Source organism: Narcine bancroftii, chromosome 1, assembly GCF_036971445.1.
Source record: "Narcine bancroftii isolate sNarBan1 chromosome 1, sNarBan1.hap1, whole genome shotgun sequence".
NCBI classification, from domain to species: domain Eukaryota; kingdom Metazoa; phylum Chordata; class Chondrichthyes; order Torpediniformes; family Narcinidae; genus Narcine; species Narcine bancroftii.
The window spans coordinates 151,622,961-151,642,490 of record NC_091469.1 but is presented as its reverse complement, the minus strand read 5'-3'; the positions used below and the strand labels follow the sequence as shown (position 1 = coordinate 151,642,490).

The window sequence follows — 19,530 nt, the reverse complement described above, 5'->3', positions numbered from 1 at the left end:
CAATTCCTCTGCCAACAAGTACCAGTGGAAAATTCTGGGCATTAGTATGATCTTCTTCATGTTTTGATGAAAAAAAACCAAGGTAGGCACTGTGTTAAATATGTATTTTATTTTGTCACTTGGCGCAAATCATATACACACAGACTAACATGAGCACAGACACACACAATGTGATACTTCGATTGGTTTTTGATAACTTCCCACATTTCTGGGAATGTTTTCCAGCTCTTAAATTGATAACTGAAGGGTTGCAGTCTCAAATTCTGTTCCAGTTATTGCTTGTTTATTATTCAATCCTGATTGTAAATCTTTTTTTCTTTTAAAAGTATGATTCCACCAAAGTGCTTGTGACAGAGAAAGAAAGGTGTTCAAAACACTGCACTGTGATTCTTCCTGATGGTTCCTCGCATACTATTTCAATCCAGTCTGGTGTTTCTATTAGACAGCTGTTGACTGATCTGTGTGAAAAGCTGCAAATTCAATTAGCAGCCATAGACCTGTTTCTGGTGGGAGGTGACAAGGTACGTCAGATTTCTTTGCGCATCCACTCCAGCCTATTGAAAAATGTATTAACTCTGTCAGTATGATTATTTTCTTCCCCTCTGTATGGACCTAAGAGGCCATAGTAACTTAACTGTTGATATTGTTCCATTGCAGTTAGAGATTGATTTAAATTAAATTATTCTTCTTTGGGTTACCAAGAGCTCAGAAAACCTGGCATTGAAGTGGAACCCATTGCTGCTGATGGCAGAAGCTTTTGACAGTGCTCTGATACTCGCCCTGCTCCAATAGAAGCCATTGAGCCTCACCTCACCAATTGAAACCATCGATGGGCCTAGATGACTCTGCTCTGCTTCTGTCCCTTTGTCTTGTGACCAGGGACAGACATTCTAACACTCCTCACAAGATCTGATTTGAAACACTCTCCTTGTTCCCTTCTTAGCTCCCAAAATGGAAGATGAATTAGAATAATACCGAGAGGCAGTTTTTTTCCACACAAAAGATTATAAATAGGTGGATTGAGCTGCCAGAGGAAGATATAGAGGCGGATATAATTACATTGTTTGAAAAACATGGGCAGGTACATGGATATGAATATGTAAGAGAGCTATAGGCCAATCAAAAGCAAATGGAATTAATTCGGGTAGATAGCTTGGTCAGCAGAGACAATACCTCTGAGCAGAAAGCCCTGCACAAGGGAGTAGATACTGCCCAGGGCATCACAGGCAAAACTGTTCCCACCATCGAGAACAGCGACATGGAACACTGCCGACAGAGAGCAGCAGCAGCAATCATTAAGGATCCACACCACCCAGGAAATGCTCTGCTCTTGCTACATCCATCAGGAAAGAGGTATGGGTGCCACAAGACTCGTACCACCAGGTTCAGGAATAGTTGCTACCCCTCCACTACCAGACCCCTCAACAACAAACTTAATCAGAGACTTATTTAAGGACTCTTACTTGCACATTATTTATGACTGAATATTTATTTTTTTCTGTATTGCATAGTCAGCTTGTTTACATTTCTCTCTTTTGCTTATGTATATTTTCTTGAGTACAATTTTTTACATTACTGATAAGTAGAAATTGTTCCTGTCCTGCAGAAAAAAAATCTCAGGGTTGTATGGTTGTATATGATGTCATATGTACTCTGACAATAAATTTGAACTTTGAGCTGTTTCTGTGCTTTAAAACTCAGTGTCTGCTCTTGACTCTAGAATTGGATGCACATAGATAACATAGTTTACTCATTACAACAATATGTTGTTAAGATGTAAGGTTGGGATAAGTGTTACACTGGCTTTGAACGAGTGAAAATGGATGGAAATTAACATGAATATTAAAAAGGCAGGGAACCATCCAAATAGATTTCAGATTTATTGTCGGAGTACATATATGACATCACATACAACCCTGAGATACTTTTTATTGCAGTCGAGGGAGAATTACCATTTATTGGTAGTACAAAAAGCTGTGCACAGTAAAAGAACTGTAAACAGATAACAAATGTAAATAAACTGTGCAATGAAGAGAGAATTTTAAAAATCAATAAAGTGAACAAATAAGAGTCCATGATTGAGTTTGTTGTTGAGGAGTCTGATGGTGGAGGGGTTGGTTGGTGCGAGTTTTCTGGCACCTGTACCTCTTTCCTGATGACAGCAGCGAGAACAGAGTATGTGCTGGGTGGTGTGGATCCTTGATGCAGTGATCCCTATAGATGTTCTCGATAGTGGGGTGAGTATAGCCTGTGATGTCCTAGTCTGTGTTCTCTCTATCTTTTGGAGGGCTTTCCGCTTAGGGGCATTGGTGTCCCTGTTCTGGACTGTAAAGCAGCCGGTCAGCACACTTTCCATCACACATCTGCAGAAATAGAGGGACATGAATGGTATTGGAGGAAAAGAAGAGTATAATAATGCATGATTGAACAATTGAAGCAGGAAAACAATTGTGGCAAAAAGCTTTTAGAACTCAAAGAGCCAAGATGAATTAATTGGCTTGCTTGATTAATTTATCAAAAGATGTGGAAGAAAAGATTGATGAAAGGATTGTTTAAAGCCAAATGTATGGATTTACAAAAAATGTTAAGATGAAATCCCACGTAAAACATTGAATAACAATATTGAAGTAATTATAAAATTAGATCTGTGGTAACATAGACCAAGAAAGTAAGAGTTATGATAAACAATTATGCTAAAATAAAATTACTGCAGTTGTTGTAAAACTGAATTCAAAATAGAAGACTTTAGAAATAGTCTGCAGGTTAAACTGCATTTGTGGAAAGAGAAAAAACAGAATTTAATATTTTTAAAAAATTTCAAGGTACAGTACAGTAAAAGGTCCTTCCAGCCCATGAGCCTGCACTGCCCAAATACACCAATTAATTACCCCATATGTGTTTGGAATGTGGGAGGAAACGTCAATGCCCAGAGAAAACTCACACGAAGATGGGGAGAACTTACAAACTCCTTCGAGTTTGCCAGATTCGAACCAGGGTGGCTGGTGCTGCAATAATTTTGTGTTAACCATGCTACCCCTAATGTTTCAGGTTAATAACGAGTGGAGGTGTCGTTTTGAGTCACTCTCTACACAAATGCTGCCTGGCATGCTGAGAATTCCCTGCATTTTCTGTTTTTATCTGTAATGCATCCACCATGAATATAATTGTGATCTTTAAGGGTCTGGACAGATGCCATCCAAATACAGATATGTCAAAATGCTTTAGATGTGCATGGGGTAAGTTTGCAAGGAAGGAGAATAGTAGTAGACTTGAAGATCTAACTGATTGCAGATGAAATTGAATTAATTATGAAATGCAATTAAAAACAATGTAGAGGCAAATGGGTTCTCTTGCTTCTATTCTTTGTGTCTGTCAGCTTATCACTAGGAGCTTGCCACTGAAGTATTTCCCACTTAAGTGGAAGTTTTCCTACAGACAGTAAGACTACTGAATGAACTGTCATACAAACCCTATGAGATTGTATGATTTATTAAATAATATTTCTTTTTATTTATTTATATTTAAATGTACTGCAATTACATTATTTGCAAGTGTATTCTGTCTGATTGAGTGTTTGCACCGAGGAATGCAAAACGGTGTTTTATCTGGTTGTACTTGTACAGTCAGATGATAATGAACTTGAAAAATTGTGATTATGGGACTATTTTGATGTTTAATTCCATTAATTTTGACTTATTTTTAAGCCTCTTGTACTTGATCAAGACTGCTGCACATTAAATACAAGAGAGATTCGAATAGAGAAGCGAACACTTTTTCGGTAAGTTAACGTTATGTGGCACTATTTCAAAAAAATCTTTTCTGATTTGTCCCATAACATCATTTTAAAACCTTGGCTTGGTAATACCATTGCCTATCAAAAATTAACATAGCTCAGCTTTAAGAATGTGTATTGGGTTAACAGTTTGATGGTTGTATCAATGAAATAAATTGAATAGATTGTATTAAATTGATTTAATGCTTTAGCTGGAAGGATGCTCGTGTAACTTTTGCAATCACATTGACTACAATTCAAGAAATCAATTTTTAGCCTTGACGAAGAAAGCAATTGTTGGGTATCTGGACTAACACTATGAACATGTTAACTTTTCTTGATGGCTTGCCTCAATTAACAAATCAGCAATATTGCCATTTAATTTGCAAATCAGTTAAATACCAATAAACATCAATTTGTTGGCTGCCATCTGCAGACTATTCGGTAAAGTCACGAACAGGAGTTCATATATTAATACGAAGAAAATTGGGGAATATTAATTTTGCACTGAAATAACTGACCTGATCAAAGAGATGGATTTTGGGTTTTTTTAAAAGATGGAGTGCGATGGAGTTGGAAGGTTTATGGAATTTTAGAGCATGGTTCCTGATAAAGTGGAAGTGTGAAAATTTGAATTTGCATACAAAGAAGGACTTGGCATTAGGTTTGACTTGAACATAAAACCCTGGTTTGTTGTAGCATTTGAGTTGTATATAGAGCTTCAGAAATGAAAGCAGGAATAGTCTAGTTCATCTCTTTTACCAGATTGTGAACATGGAATTGGGGTATTGTTTATATTATGACCTCCAGAAACTTTTGTATCACTACTTTTAGTTGTCTCACTTCATTAAAGTATTTTTTTCATTCTTCAACAAGTTCTTGACCACTTAGGGTTATTTCATTGTGCCTTCCTCACACCTCAGTTTCAGGTTCCTTTATTGCCTTGTATTTCATACACAAAATTTGTTTACTTTTGTTTCCGCATAAAGATTGGAACAAAATCAAAAGCAATTATGAAAGAGAATTGAAAAAGGTTATGTGGTGGAAAATAGCAAAAGTTACTCATTTTGGAAATCATTTGAAGCTGAATACTAAAAAGCTGTAAGTTTGAAAATAAATGGTTAAAATATGACAAAACATTTTCTTTTACTTTCAGACTCGACCTTGTTCCTATAAATAGATCAGTTGGTTTAAAGGCCAAACCAACTAAACCAGTGACTGAAGTGCTCCGACCAGTGGTGGCAAAATATGGCTTGAATCTCAGTGAATTAGTGGCTAGAATTGTAAGTAGACAGACATAATCAAGAAGCTTCTTCCTCCACTTCAATGAGCAGTGCACCTAGGAGATAAACACTCCTCAGTCAGTGATGACAGAGATCTGTGACGCTGAACTTGGGGCATGGTGAACCATGAAGAATGTAACCATGGGGTTCAAAGAGTGATACCAGACTGGTGGAATGGATGGATCAGTGAAGAATGGAGAAAAGCTCTGGCAGCTTTGAAGGCTACAGACCTAGTGCAAGTAAATGGGATAATGTAGATAAGTACAGAGGTTGGCATAGACTTTGTCAATTTATTTGGTGCAACTTTAAGACAAAAGAAAAACATAAATCTATAATTGTATTCTATTGTTTCTGAGGGCAAAGAGCATGGTAAATAGCTTTTCTTTAATATAACGAGTTTTGAATGGGCAGTCATTAACCATTTCTGACCTTAGGAGATGAAATTGGCCAGGTGATGGAAGTATCAGTAGGTAGTATTTTGGTAACAGCGACCATGGTTTTAAAAAAAAGCACTAGATAAACACAGTGGGTCAGTCAGCATCTGTGGAGCTAATGTTTCTGGTTGAGACCCCACATTGGGACTGAGAGGGAAGAAAAGTTCCTGGTAAATGGCAGTATTAAGTTCTGATATCCTTTGCAAATTAAATAAGAAAAAAATATTCATTGTATTTCTGCTTTTTTGTATGAATAGACTGGAATATGAATGCTTGAAAGCTTTAAACCTCTTCTAAATGAACCTAAACTTTATGCTTGGATTCTACCCTAGGTGTTAGAGAGTGAAGAGAATGGTGAGAGTCTGTGGGAAAATGGGACTGGGGTCGATAGGAAAGGTTCATATGGATATGGGTCAAACACATACAAATGGGATGAGGTGAAATGGGCAACTTGGTCGGCGTGGACAAGTTGGGTCAAAGGGCTTGTTTCCGTATTGTAAAGCTCCATGATTCTGACCTAGTTGTTGTTAAAAGTAGATGCACTGTTTAAAATTAAGACAGCCAACTGCATTGTAACATTTAAATATTAAACTATTTTCCATGAACATATTGCTGTCACTGATAAAAGTTGAATATGGACAGGGTTGTTTTCTTTGCCAGAGTGTTTTTTATTCGATGTCCTGCTTAAATTTTGTTCACCAGTTTTCAGGCATTTAAATGACATCCCTGTATTTTTACTTGGATTCTAATTATTTGAAGAACAAGTTTTCTGTTAACTTTTAACTTTTTTTCCCTCAGGAAACATGTCAACTGAAGAAATTGAGACAGGAAAATATTGTAAATCCAAGAGAGATAAACTGTCTCATCATTTACATTTAATTTATTTTACATAACAGTTAATGTAACTGGTGTACATGAAAGAAATCCCATTTATAACATCTGTGCAGTAATATTTGTTTGTATATTAATTCAGTACAAAAAACAGCTATTTTGTCTTCTCAATATTTTATCCATGAAAAACACCAGGACTCTTAACTCTTTGGACTTTGGCCATTTTTAACCTTTCATAATATATACTCCGGACTGGGTCCATGGGTAAACCTTTACAGTACGAACACCAGTAAGCACCCATGACATGGAGTCCAAAACATTAAACTGTCATCAGCTGTTTCCTCAGTGACTTTTCATTCATCTTAGGATCGATCACAAGTGATGGAGTGCTTGCTTCATGGATAACGTGATTAAAGATTACACTGTAAACTCAAAATTGACTTCAATTGTCATTATTTAGACCTAGGTCTCCAGGGATAAATTTTAAATAAATCTCTGCAGGTTAGCTTGTCTTATTAAGAACTGTTTGTTTCAGTTTTTATTTGGATCACAACAATACTACCTGTCTTGACATTTCCATTTCACAGAGTAACTAAAAATCTGCCAGTTTAATTTTTATATTTTGTTTGTGTGGACTCATAATTTCTGGCTCTAATTTTGGCAGTAGAATGTCTTCAGGTGCATTAGTTGATTGGTACTTCAAATTGGTTACCAATTTCAAACATTGGTAGGCAAATTATTTTTTGGATTATGTTCCACAAAGAAAACTTGTGAAAAGCTCAATGCATGATCAGTTTGAAATAGATGAGATTTAAAAAAAAAAAAGTTACCAGTGTCTTACATTTAAAGTAACTGCAACTAACCTGGTCCCTGTCATCATCTTAACTCTTAAAACAGGTCGATGTTCAAAATTTGCAAGTGGCTAATTTATATTTATCAGGAAACGTTTGATATGATTGTGCAGGAAAAAACATCTTTGCTTTAGTTAAATTGTCAAAACCCTTTAAAAAAAAATCTTATTTTTGGAATGCTAAGAGTGTGGGACAGCGAGTCAGGAGAAAGAAGGAAGCATACACAAGGTTTAGGAATCAAAAGTCAGGAAGGGTTCGTGACAATTATATGGTACCCTGGAAGAAGCTTAAAAAAAGGACGTAGGAGAACTAGAATGGGAAATGCGAAGACCTTGACAGGTAGGATTAAGGAAAACCCTAAAGCATTCTATATGTACATGAAGAACCAAAGAATGATGACAGTGAGGGTAGGATTGGTTAGGGATAAAGAGGGGAACTTGTGTGTGGAGGCAAAGGAGGTCAGGGAGAACCTAAATTAATACTTTGCCTCAGTGCTCACCAAGGAGAGGAACATTAGAAAATATGGGATAAAGGGAGAACAGGCTAATGTAACAGGAGCATGCTGAGGGTAAAGAGGAAGAGCTGGATCTTATATATATTCAGATATTAAAGTTCCCATGACTGGATGGGATATACCTAGGAAATTTTAGGAAGAAAGGGAAGAGATTGCTGGAATGTTGGTGAAGATCTTTGCGTCTTCCCTGGTCACAGAAGAACTATTGGAGAATGGCCAAAGTAGGTAGGAGGTAGAATTCTTGGAATTGTAGACCAGTGAGTCTTGCACAGTGGTGGGCAAACTATTAAAGAGGATGCTCAAGGACAGGATTTACGAGCACCTAGAGAAACTTAGTCTTCTATGGGATAGTCAGCATAGCTTTGTGAGAGGCAGGTCATGTCTTATGAGTCTAATTGAGTTTTCTGAAGAAGTGACAGAGGAAATTAATGAAGTAAAATCAGTGGATGGAGTGTATATGGATTTTAGTAAAGCCTTTGACACATTCACCATGATCAGAAAGTCATGAAGCATTGGATCTAAAAAACCTTGGCTGCTTGGATTTGGAATTAGCTTGCCTGTAGAAAGCAGAGGGTAGTTGTAGATGGAGTATATTCTGATGGGAGGTCAGTGACTAGTGGAGTTGTGCAGGGATCTGTTCTTGGATCCCTGCTCTTTGTGATTTTTATGAATGACTTGGTTGAAGAAGTAGAGGGATAGGTAAGTAAGTTTGCAGATGTTACAAATGTTGGAGGTGTTGTGGATAGTGCAGAAGGTTATTGTAAGTTGCAACAGGATAGAAACAACATGCAGAGTTGGGCAAAAAATTTGCAGATGGATTTCCATCTGGATAAATGTGAAATGACACACTTTGGAAGGTCAAACTTGAAGGTGGAGTATGTAGTTAATGGCAGAATTCTTAACAGTGTGGAGGAACAGAGAGATCTTGGAGTCCATGTCCGTAAATCTTCAAGGTTTCAATGCAAGTTAGTGAGGTGGTTAAGAAGGCTTATGATGTTTTAGTCCTCAATGGTCAGGGGGTTGAGTTCAAGAGCCATGAGGTAATTTTCAGCTCTATAAAACTCTGGTTAGACCACACTTGGAATATTATTTTCAGTTCTAGTCACCTCATTACAGGAAGGATGTAGATGCTTGGAGAGGGTGCAGAGGAGATGCACCAGGGTGTTGCCTGGATTGGAGTGACAAAGGATGAGAGGTGACTGAATAGAGGTTATGAAGGGCCTGGATAGGATAGACAGCCATCGCCTTTATCTTGGGTTGACAGTAGTTACTATCAAAGGTCATCTGTTTAAGGTGAGTGGAGGAAAGTTTTGGGGAGATGAGGTGGGTGCCTGAAATGCATTGCTGGTGTGGTTGTGGAGTCTGATACAATAGGAACATTCAAAAGGCTCTTAAATAGGCACATGGATGTCAGGAAAATAGATGTGAAATAGGGAAAAATTAAATTGTTGTGGAGTAGTTTATATAGGGTGGCACCACATCGTGGGTCGAAGGGCCTGTACTGTGCTGAAATATTCTATGTTCAGTTCATCCGATCACCTCTACCATTATAATCCTGTCAAAGTGGCAGCATATTAAGTCATAAATTACACTATCCTCCAGCTCGCCATGGGCAATCTGCTTAGTAATGGGTTTAAAATCTGCTCTTTGTGTCCTGTTCCTGTTTATCCAATGCATTATGTGAAAGTTTTCCCTTTAGAAAAACACAATTTCAGTGACACAGTTTACCATTCAACTTGCCTTGATTTGTTTACTTCACTCTCCAGTTTACATCTCTGAAGGAAGGGACAGTTTATTCTAACAGCATTTCCCAGCTCGCCTCATTGCAAAAATTAGTATTGACCTTCACCCGAGATCGGGCTAGTTTTCAGTCGCTGGTGCCATTTAGATCCAAGTCTGTTGAGATTGTTTAAAAGTATTGATTACAAATTTAAGGACTTCATAAACAGCATATAACTTTGGAGCAGATTCTGTGCCAAATGGTCTAATTCAGCTCCTATATCTTGTAGCAAAACAGACTGAAGTAGGAAAGAAAACATAAAAGCTACATGAGCCCGCAGTCTTAGATTACCATCATGAGTTCAAAATTCTTGAGTAACTTATTTTGTTCATAGATTTTACTGATTATGGTGTGCTGTGTTTTCATTCTGTAGAATGGGGAATCTGAAGCGTTAGATCTAGGAGTTCCTATATCTAACCTTGATGGACGCCGGGTTGTTCTGGATGTTGCAGATCCTGTTAAGGGGAAAGGTATGCAGGATGTATGAGGTTTAAGTTTTACCTTCGAACATTATTCTCAATATACATGTCTATCGAAGTTCATGTTTTATTTATCATCATATTAATAATTTTTTGAGGTGAATCGTGAGTTAAGAAGATAATAACTGGAACACAGAAGGATCACAATGACCAGAGTAAAATGATTGCAGTCTTTGTGGATAACCAAAAGCATTTTACCATGTTGAGAACAAAAGCTGTTTTTGGGGTATGCCAATCTGCTCTGATCATTTATATCAACCTTTTTATTCACCTGCTTATGTCCTTTATGGTAACATTTAGCCTTCCACCATTGACTTGCACTCTCTGCCCCACAGTTCTATTGTCATTAGTGTGTCGAGGAACAATCTTGGGCTGAATAGTGTAAGGATGGGGTAACTTTGATTATTAATGCAAGGTACAGTTTGGTGCAATACAATTTTTCCATCAATTATATTTGACTCCACAAAGATTGCACAAATCAAAGCCAGAGATATCAAACAGATGTTTCCAAGGTGGAATAGAAGAAGGAACATTTTTCCACTCCGTATGGATGCGTGTGAAAGTTAATGTTTTCTGACAAGAGGTATTGGAAGCGTTAACAAAGATTACTGGAGTCAACTTTCCCGATAATCCAGAAGTATATGTATTGGGGAGCTTCATAGCCATCAGTAACCACTTAACTGAGTTTCAAATAAGATTGCATTGGCCATAGCCAAGAAATGTGTCGCAATCATATGTAAGTCAGACATGCCAGTTTATTTGAAAAGATGGATAGCATAAATGAATAGCTCGATAACCTCGCTTTGGTCAGGGAGAGCGAGGCCGTAATAGATAGGGTCACACCTGGCAGTGGGTTATTGTTAGGAGGATGAAAGAGAAAGGTCGAGAGAGAGCATCTGAGCCTGAAATCCTCAGAAATAGGTACTCCTCCTTCAGTACTGAGGAAGGGGATAGTGAGGCTAAGGCAGGCAGAGATGTAGGGTCAGCCTCTGTAGCCCAGAAAGGAAGTAATAGAAAGAATAGGGCGATAATTATAGGCGACTTGCTGGTGAGGCGGATGGACAGAGGATTTTGTGGACGAGATAAAGAAAACGGATGGTGGTTTTCCTCCCTGGTGCCAGGGTCCGGGATGTGGCTACACGAGCAGAACATCCTAAAGGGGGAAGGGAAAGAGCCTGAGGTCGTGGTTCATGTTGGTACCAATGACATTGGTAGGAAGGAAGAAGTGGTCCTGCAAAATGAATATATAGAGTTAGGCAGGGAAATCAGAAAAAGGGCCACTAAGGGTGTAATCTCCGGATTGCTTCCTGTGCCATGCGATGGTAAGGGCAAAAATAGAGTTAGGTGAAGACTGAATATGTGGCTGAAGGGGTGGAGTAAAAGACAGGGTTTTAAATTCCTGGACCACTGGAACCGGTTCTGGGGGAGATGGGACCTATACGGTAAGGATGGGTTACATCTAAATCCCAGAGGTACAAGTCTCCTGGCAGGGGCATTTGCTAGGGCTTTAAACTAGTAAGGTTGGGGACAAGGGTTCATGTCATGGAGGAGAGGAAGAACAGAGTCTTTAGGCAAAGAAAAAAAGGCTTTTTCATAAAATCTGGAGGTGGAACAACCGCAGGTAATAAATAGTGGCCGTAGTAACAATTGTAGAGAGGGTGAGAGGCAGAAAGTTAAAGGTGAAAGATCTCTGAGATGCATTTATTTCAATGCAAGGAGTGTGGTAAATAAGGTGGATGAACTAATGGTGTGGATTGACACGTGGCGTTATGATGTGATAGCAATTAGTGAGACATGGTTGAAGGAAGGTTGTGACTGGCAGCTGAATATTCAGGGATTTCACTGCTTTAGACATGACAGAATTGGCGGGGAATGAGGGGGAGGTGTGGCGTTGCTTGTCAGGGAAGATATTACAGCGGATCTGAGGCAAAAATAGACTGGAGGACTCATCGCGCGAGGCTCTGTGGGTTGAACTGAAAAATAAGAAAGGTGAGGCTACAAATATAGGGGTATATTATAGGCCACCAAAAGAGGATAGGGAACTGGAAGAGCAAATGTGCAGGGAAATAGCTGAGATGTGTAGTAGAAACAGGGTTGTGATAGTTGGGGATTTCAATTTTCCTAATATTGATTGGGAAACGCGATCAGTGAGAGGGCCGGATGGCTTAGACTTTGTACAGTGTGTTCAGGATTGCTTTTTACAGCAGTATGTGAGGTGTCTACTAGAGGGGAGGCAGTGTTAGATCTATTGTTAGGGAATGGAATAGGGCAGGTGACAGAAGTTTGTGTTTGTGAGAACTTTGGATCCAGTGATCATGGGTCCATTAGCTTCAACTTAAATATGGAAAGGGATAGGTCAGGTCCGAGGTTGAAGGTCTTCAAGTGGGGGAAGGCCAGATTTGAAGAAATGAGAAAGGATTTTCAGAAAATTGTATGGGCTGATCTCTTTTCTGGAAAGGATGTAGAGGAGATTTGGAGGGTATTTAAAGAAGAGATATTGAGAGTACAGGATCTTTATGTGCCAGTCAGATCAAAAGGCAAGGTCAAAAGTTCAAGGGAACTGTGGTTTTCTGGAAAAATTAGGAAGTTGGTTCGGGATAAGAGGGGGGCATATACTAAATTTAAGAAGCAAAAAATGGATAAGATGTATGATTATTACATAGATTGCAGAAAAAACCTGAAGAAGGAACTTTGAAAGGCAAAAAGAAGGTATGAGGTGTCAATATCTAATGAGGTAAAAGTGAATTCTAAGGGTTTTTTACAGATATGTGAATACTAAAAGGAGGGTTAAGGATAGAATAGGATGGAAAATGAGAGCGGTGAACTGTGCAAAGAACCGTATCAGACGGGAGAGATATTAAACGATTTTTTTCTCATCTGTGTTCACGAAGGAAAAGGACATTGGACTATGTGAGATAAGAGCGGCAAATGGCTTAGTTATGGAAAAGATAGGGATTAGTAAAGAGAGGGTTTTGGAGCTTCTAGGGTCAGTAAAAGTGGATAAGTCTCCTGGTCCTGATGGAATTTTCCCCAGGACCTTAAGGGAGGTCAGGGAACAAATAGCAGAGGCACTGTTAGTGATTTTTCACTGGAGGAGGGTCTGGTGCCGTGGGATTGGAGGGTTGCTAATATAGTTCCGTTGTTTAAAAAAGGCATGAGGTCTCGATCAAGTAATTATAGGCCTGTAAGCTTGACTTCAGTGGTAGGGAAAGTTATGGAGGGTATTCTTAGAGATGGTGTGTATAAATATCTGGTTAGGCAGGGATTGATCAGGAGCACCCAGCATGGGTTTGTGAAGGGGAAATAATGTTTGACGAACCTTGTTGATTTTTTCAAAGAAGTGACAGGAAAGGTGGATGAAGGTAGGGCAGTTGATGTAGTCTATCTGAATTTTAGCAAAGCTTTTGATAAGGTTCCACATAAAAGGTTAGTAAGGAAGGTTCAGTCACTAGGGATTAATAGAGAAATAGTAAGATGGGTTCAGAGTGGCTGGAGGAGAGACAGCAGAGGGTCATGGTGGACAACTGTCTGTCAGGATGGAAGCCTGTGACAAGCGACGCGCCTCAAAGACCGTTGCTAGGTCCCCTTTTGTTCATAATATATACTAATGATTTGGATGGTGGGGTGGTTAACTGGGTAAGTAAATACCTAGACGATACGAAAATAGGGGGAGTGGTGGATAGCAAAGAAGGTTTTCAGGGATTACAGTGGGATTTGGCTTGCTGGAAAATTGGGCTGAAAGATGGCAGATGGAATTTAATGTTGAGAAGTGTGAGGCCCTTCATTTCGGAAAAAATAACCAGAATAGGACATATGTAGTAAAGGGGAGGACATTGGAGAATGCACAAGAACAAAAAGATCTTGGAGTTATGGTGCAGGCTTCCTTGAAGGTGGATTCCCATGTTGACAAGGTGGTTAAGAAGGCATTTGGTATATTAGCCTTCATAAATCAAAGCATAGAGCAGGGGTGGCCAAACTTGCTTAATGTAAGAGCCAAAAACGATAAAGCGCAGATGCTTGAGAGCCGCAGGACATGAGCAAAATTCACACAGACGTTTTTATTGTTACATGCACATTTTGTTACAAAAACTTTATATACATTTTAAGAAATGCATATTAAATGCAATATTTATTCATGCATGCACTTTTAAAACTGTTCACTTGTATTAATTTCAGTAATCACAAAGACACAAATATGTAAAAAAAGGGTAAACCAAAAAATTAGAGATATTTTAATTAGATTTCCACTTTACAAAATTTGTCGGGCGGGTGAGAGACCGACCGTGCGAATCGGGCAGCGGGGGGGGAGACTGGCAGCGCGAGCCGGGCGGGCGAGAGATCAGCAACGTGAGTCGGGTGGGCGAGGGGGTGGAGACCAGCAGCGCGAGTTGGGTGGGCGAGAGACCGGCAGTGCGGGGTGGGCGGGGGTGAGAGACCAGCACCGTGAGTTGGGCAGGCGGGGGGAGGGGTACCGGCAGCACAAGACGGGTGGGCGGGAGACCAGCAGCGCGAGTCGGGCTGGGGGGGAAGGGGGAGAGACCGGCAGCGCGAGTCGGGCTGGGGGGGAAGGGGGAGAGACCAGCAGTGCAAGTCAGGCGAGGGGGAGAGACCGGCAGCGCGAGTCGGGCAAGCTGCATATTAAAGGTCAAAAAGCCACATGTAGCTCGCGAGCCGTGGTTTGGCCACCCCTGGCATAGAGTATAGGAGCTGGGAAGTGATGCTCCCACTGTTTAAGGCATTGGTGAGGCCAAGTTTGGAGTATTGTGTTCAGTTCTGGTCTCCAAATTATAGGAAGGATATAGATAAGGTGGAGAGGCTGCAGAGAAGATTTACCAGGATGTTGCCTGGCTTAAAATACCTAGAGTACAGAGAAAGATTGAAGAGGTTAGGACTTTATTCCTTGGAACGTAGATGGTTGAGAGGGGATTTGATAGAGGTGTTTAAAATTATGAAGGGAATAGATAGACTAGACGCAAGTAGACTCTTCCCCCTGAGAACAGGGGAGGTTGAAACAAGAGGACACAAGTTGAGTGTAAGGGGGCAAAATTTTAGGAGATGCTTCTTCACTCAGAGAGTGGTGGCTGAATGGAATAATCTTCCGGGGTAAATAGTTGAGGCAGAGTCAATTCTTTCATTTAAGAGGAGGCTGGATATATACATGAATATATCAATGGCGTGGACTTGAAGGGGTTAGAGGGTTATGGATGGAGAATAGGTGGGGGGAGTTAGTGGAGTTGTTTAGTGAACCGGTGTGGACTTGAAGGACCAAAATGGCCTATTTCCATGCCATAAACTGTTATATGGTATTCCCATGGAAAAAAATTACTTATAATTTAAGAACTAAATATGACACATTCCTGAAGACCTGGAAACAGTATCTGAATTATATTGGTGCACAAGTATAATATTGCTGCTGTAAATTCATGATCCGCCCTCGTTTTTATATTATTATTTTTATTAGTAAAATAGACTGTGAGTTCCGGCAGTGAACGGAAAGACTCTGTATCCGTTTATCCTGTTTAAGTTAAGGGGAAGGGGGAAATAGGGGGGAGGGGGTGCTGGAATGTTTTTACTTTGGGATTTTATTTTGCTTTTGTATAGACGTATTTTTTTATAAAAACAAGAAGGGGATTTATATTTTGTATGTAAAGGGTATATAAGCTATTCTGCTATACTTATGTGAAGGCTGTTTACGTGATATATGTTTGAAAACCAAAAATAAAATTTATATTTAAAAAAAAAGAAGCAGAATGTAATGAGAAATAAAATCATCTGGGGCAAAAAGAAACTGCTGCAACTTGACCAATTTTTTTCCAGCATCTGTGATCTCTTGGGTCTTCAAATCAACTAAAGTTGGTTGAGTTAATCCTTTTCTCGATTGCTAACAAAATTATTTTTCAAGCACTTCCAGCAGAAATATGTCCCTACCCGGTACTCCCGTCCTCTGCAGGAATGATGCAAGCTATGACACTCAGCAATTTTGGTCTGTGACAGAATATAGATATGTTTTTGGGAGATAAATTGGGGCAGGGTTTGTTAGTGTAGGTCACATACAGCCACTTTAAAACAGATCTTATTTAAAATACTGAAGCTATGCTAATGCAAGACATTTCGGGGGTCTCAGAGCCTTTGCAAAAGCTTTGGAGAGTGCACAAGAGACTTCACTTATGGATTGTTGTTTACAAAAAGGCAACAGATGAAAGAGCTTGTTAGACCCACAGACAGTCTGGAGGGGAACTTGCTGTTCTAAGAGGATCATGTGGTTTTGCAAGCAGGGAGAGTCAAACATGTTTTTTTTCTCTGTAAGAGAATGTACACACAGAGAGATCAGTTCTGCAGTGTTACAGTCAGTAGCAGCAACTGGGACTGGAACAGGACAAGCTGGCAAGATTGTGGAAAACCCTATTTGGAAGATGGGTTGTGAGTGCTTAGTTCAGCCTAGTCAAAGCCCCTGTGGTTCATGCAAGAAGAGGACTGGCTGTCTAATGTTTCACTTGGAATAAGAGAAACAAAAAAGCACTCTGTAGTGACCTAAAAGAAAAAGGTTATCAACTGGAGAACCCTGAGGGGGCAGGTTTCATCAGCAAGATGCTGAAGTGGCTGATGGAAGTAAATCAGTTGTGGGTGTCCTGGAACAACGAATCTCTCTCTGAAAACTGACAAGAACCTTCCTGAGTGGTAACCATTTACCCTTCAAGCACCAAAGCCTGTTGAACTTTATAAATATTAAATTCTGTGCACAGTATAAGAATTGCCTGCAACCAATGAACTTGGAGGAATGAGAAGTGAGATTGGACTGTGAATTAAAGAACCTTTCTGAACTTACACACACATTACATACATGTCCACTTAGAATTAGAAGGGGGTTAAGTTAGGTTAGTTAAGTCAATAGTGATAAGTTAAAGTGTGATTCTGTTTTCATGTTTAAAGATAATTAAAAGCAACTTTTGTTTAAGTAACCGTTTGTCTTGGTGAATATCTATTGCTGCTGGGTTTTGGGGTCCTCTGGGCTCATAACGGGTCATACAGTTAACCATATTGTTAATGTTAACTACTTTGCAATTTATCATTGTAAAAATACCCAGACAAACTGTCATCTAGTCATTTAAATAATTCTTAACTTATAGACAGAGAGAAGAACACAGGAGAGAAAGTGGGTTCTTCCAACAATGGTACACAAAGTCAAGCTGAAAAGGTAAAACTGTTTTTATATGTAGTTGAATTATTTTGTTGATATTTCCAACAAAATAATATTTAATAAAATGTGACATGCTCTCCCTCGGATGATATCAATATTTTCTGCTGAGTTCACACTTGTAATCATTAATTTTATTATAAGGAATGGTGGTCCAATTTGTAATTTCTTTCTACTTCATCCATTTATAGTTTAGATTACACTTTAGATTACATTTATATACAGCACAACTCCAATTATCCAAAATGGTCAGGATCTGGACAATGTCGGATAAGCTTTTTTTTTCCGGAGAACAGATCATTTTCTTTAAAAACAGCGCAATAGCAACAGGAAATCACTTGCAACAGTGTTTAAAATACAACAAACAACAAGGGAAGGCTTTTTAAACATTAAAATAATGTTTAACTCTCATCAAAAAATTGCTGGCCGCTGCCAATCACCGACACCTCCCCACCGAGGCCCCGTTCCTGCCATGAGCCTGAGATCCACGCTGCCATTGGCAGCCTGATGTCCCCGGCCATTGTTGGAGATTAAAAAATTTTTCAGATGAATGAGGATTTTGGATAATCAGAGTTGTACTGTAGCTACCTATGTTTTTAATTGCATTCTATCTGTCACTTACACCATTCAATTTTATCAACACCAGGATGAGGGAAAACCTTCAGTGAAAGTAAAAGGGGATAATGGAAAATCTTCTAAAGATGTGCAGCCTTTGAGGAAAGAAGAATTAAATCAAAGGGCAAACAGGAAGAGACAGCCTAAACTAAATATGGATGAAGTGGAAGGTGAGTTACACACTGGAATAAAAATCTCAGAATCAGAATTTATTGGTCTTGAATAAGTGCAGCCTCTCAGTGCAAGCATTCATATAAACCACCTGACAGCAGTAAATAAAATTAATGCACGAAAAGTCAAAGTAAGGCAGTGTCTGATTCATGGATCATTCAGGAATCAGATCTAGGTAACATTTGTTATTTGGATTTAATTTTTTAATCTGGTAATAAACCATTTGTATCCAATAAATGTGAAAGTTAACAGCTGTATTCACATATTTTCTTTGGCTTGGCTTCGCGGACGAAGATTTATGGAGGGGGTAAAAAGTCCACGTCAGCTGCAGGCTCGTTTGTGGCTGACAAGTCCGATGCGGGACAGGCAGACACGATTGCAGCGGTTGCAAGGGAAAATTGGTTGGTTGGGGTTGGGTGTTGGGTTTTTCCTCCTTTGCCTTTTGTCAGTGAGGTGGGCTCTGCGGTCTTCTTCAAAGAAGGTTGCTGCCCGCATATCTTAGAAAAGGAACCCTACCTGGTTTGGCTGTCCTTGCTAACATGTCTTTCAAAGTCACCAGCAAGCTGATCAGTTAAGGAGTTGTCACTGCCATCAAAAAGTAGAGTGTGCAAAAGTAATACTTGCTTTGTTTATATGCCCACATCCCAAAAATGAATTTTTAAAAGGTTTCACTTGATGGTAGTTTCCATGGTGTACATTGTGAAACTGTGCCCTTTTGTGATAATGGATTGATTTGCCCCATCCATCCACTGACAATTACCATGTGAAGATTTTACAATTCAGACTGATCGAAGAGAGTGAATATTGTTGGGAAAAGTAATGACAGCTACAATCAGAAAGTACAGAAATAAGTAAATTGCCCTTTTAAAAAAAATTAAATCATGATGCGTATGTTAAACATACAATCAATGAATAAAACTTAAAAAAGGCACAAGATGCATAATTTTTTTTTAAACTAACTCCCCCACCCCTTCCCTAACCCACCCACCCCAACCCACCCCCTCTAATCTACCCCCAAAAAGAAAAATATAGAAAGAAAGAGGAGATCACATCACATAAAAATTCGCCAGTTCATTAACAGGGTTTGGAGCAACACCACTAACGTGCAGAAAGGGGATTTAATAATTCAATTCCATATAATCCCATTTCTTACGATCAAATTAAAGCCTTATTATTGGATAATTTTGGATATATTCCACAGTTACCTAGACGACCTAAGTTTGAAATTTTACTTACTGAGGGTGGTAAGAAGGGATTTATATCTGAGATGTATGTTTCATTGCGGAATAAAAAGCTTAAGCCAGATATTCATAAATCTAGATTGAAATGGGAGATTTAGATAAATGTATTTCTCAGGATGATTGGATGAATCTATGTAAGGGTAGTATGACTAAAATTGTAAATGTAAGGTATTGATCGGTTCATTATAATTTTATTTCTTTGGATTTATGTTTTAGATGTCATGAGGAGATAGGTTCTTTTCTACATTCTTCTTGGTCGTGTGAACCCTTTTTGGAATTATGAAAGAATTTCTAGAAGTTATTTTGAGTGACATTTGTATTAGATCGGGTGGTATTTTGTGGAGTAATATTAAGAGGATTAGTT

The 19,530-nt window shown here is 39.1% G+C and overlaps 1 protein-coding gene across 4 annotated transcripts in view; it reads left to right on the top strand.

Annotated features, from left to right (window-relative positions):
- rgs12b (regulator of G protein signaling 12b) overlaps positions 1-19,530 on the top strand; it is a 268,107-nt gene that overhangs the window by 205,048 nt on the left and 43,529 nt on the right. For 3 of the 4 annotated variants that reach the window (XM_069941849.1, XM_069941829.1, XM_069941839.1), the window contains exons 11-16: positions 327-521; positions 3,705-3,778; positions 4,929-5,055; positions 9,839-9,935; positions 17,072-17,139; positions 17,786-17,924. In XM_069941849.1, coding sequence (XP_069797950.1) covers positions 327-521; positions 3,705-3,778; positions 4,929-5,055; positions 9,839-9,935; positions 17,072-17,139; positions 17,786-17,924 — 700 coding nt within the window. Of the gene's footprint in view, positions 1-326; positions 522-3,704; positions 3,779-4,928; positions 5,056-9,838; positions 9,936-10,042; positions 10,171-17,071; positions 17,140-17,785; positions 17,925-19,530 lie in introns of those variants that run through there. The other variant, XR_011358479.1, reaches the window with a different exon arrangement.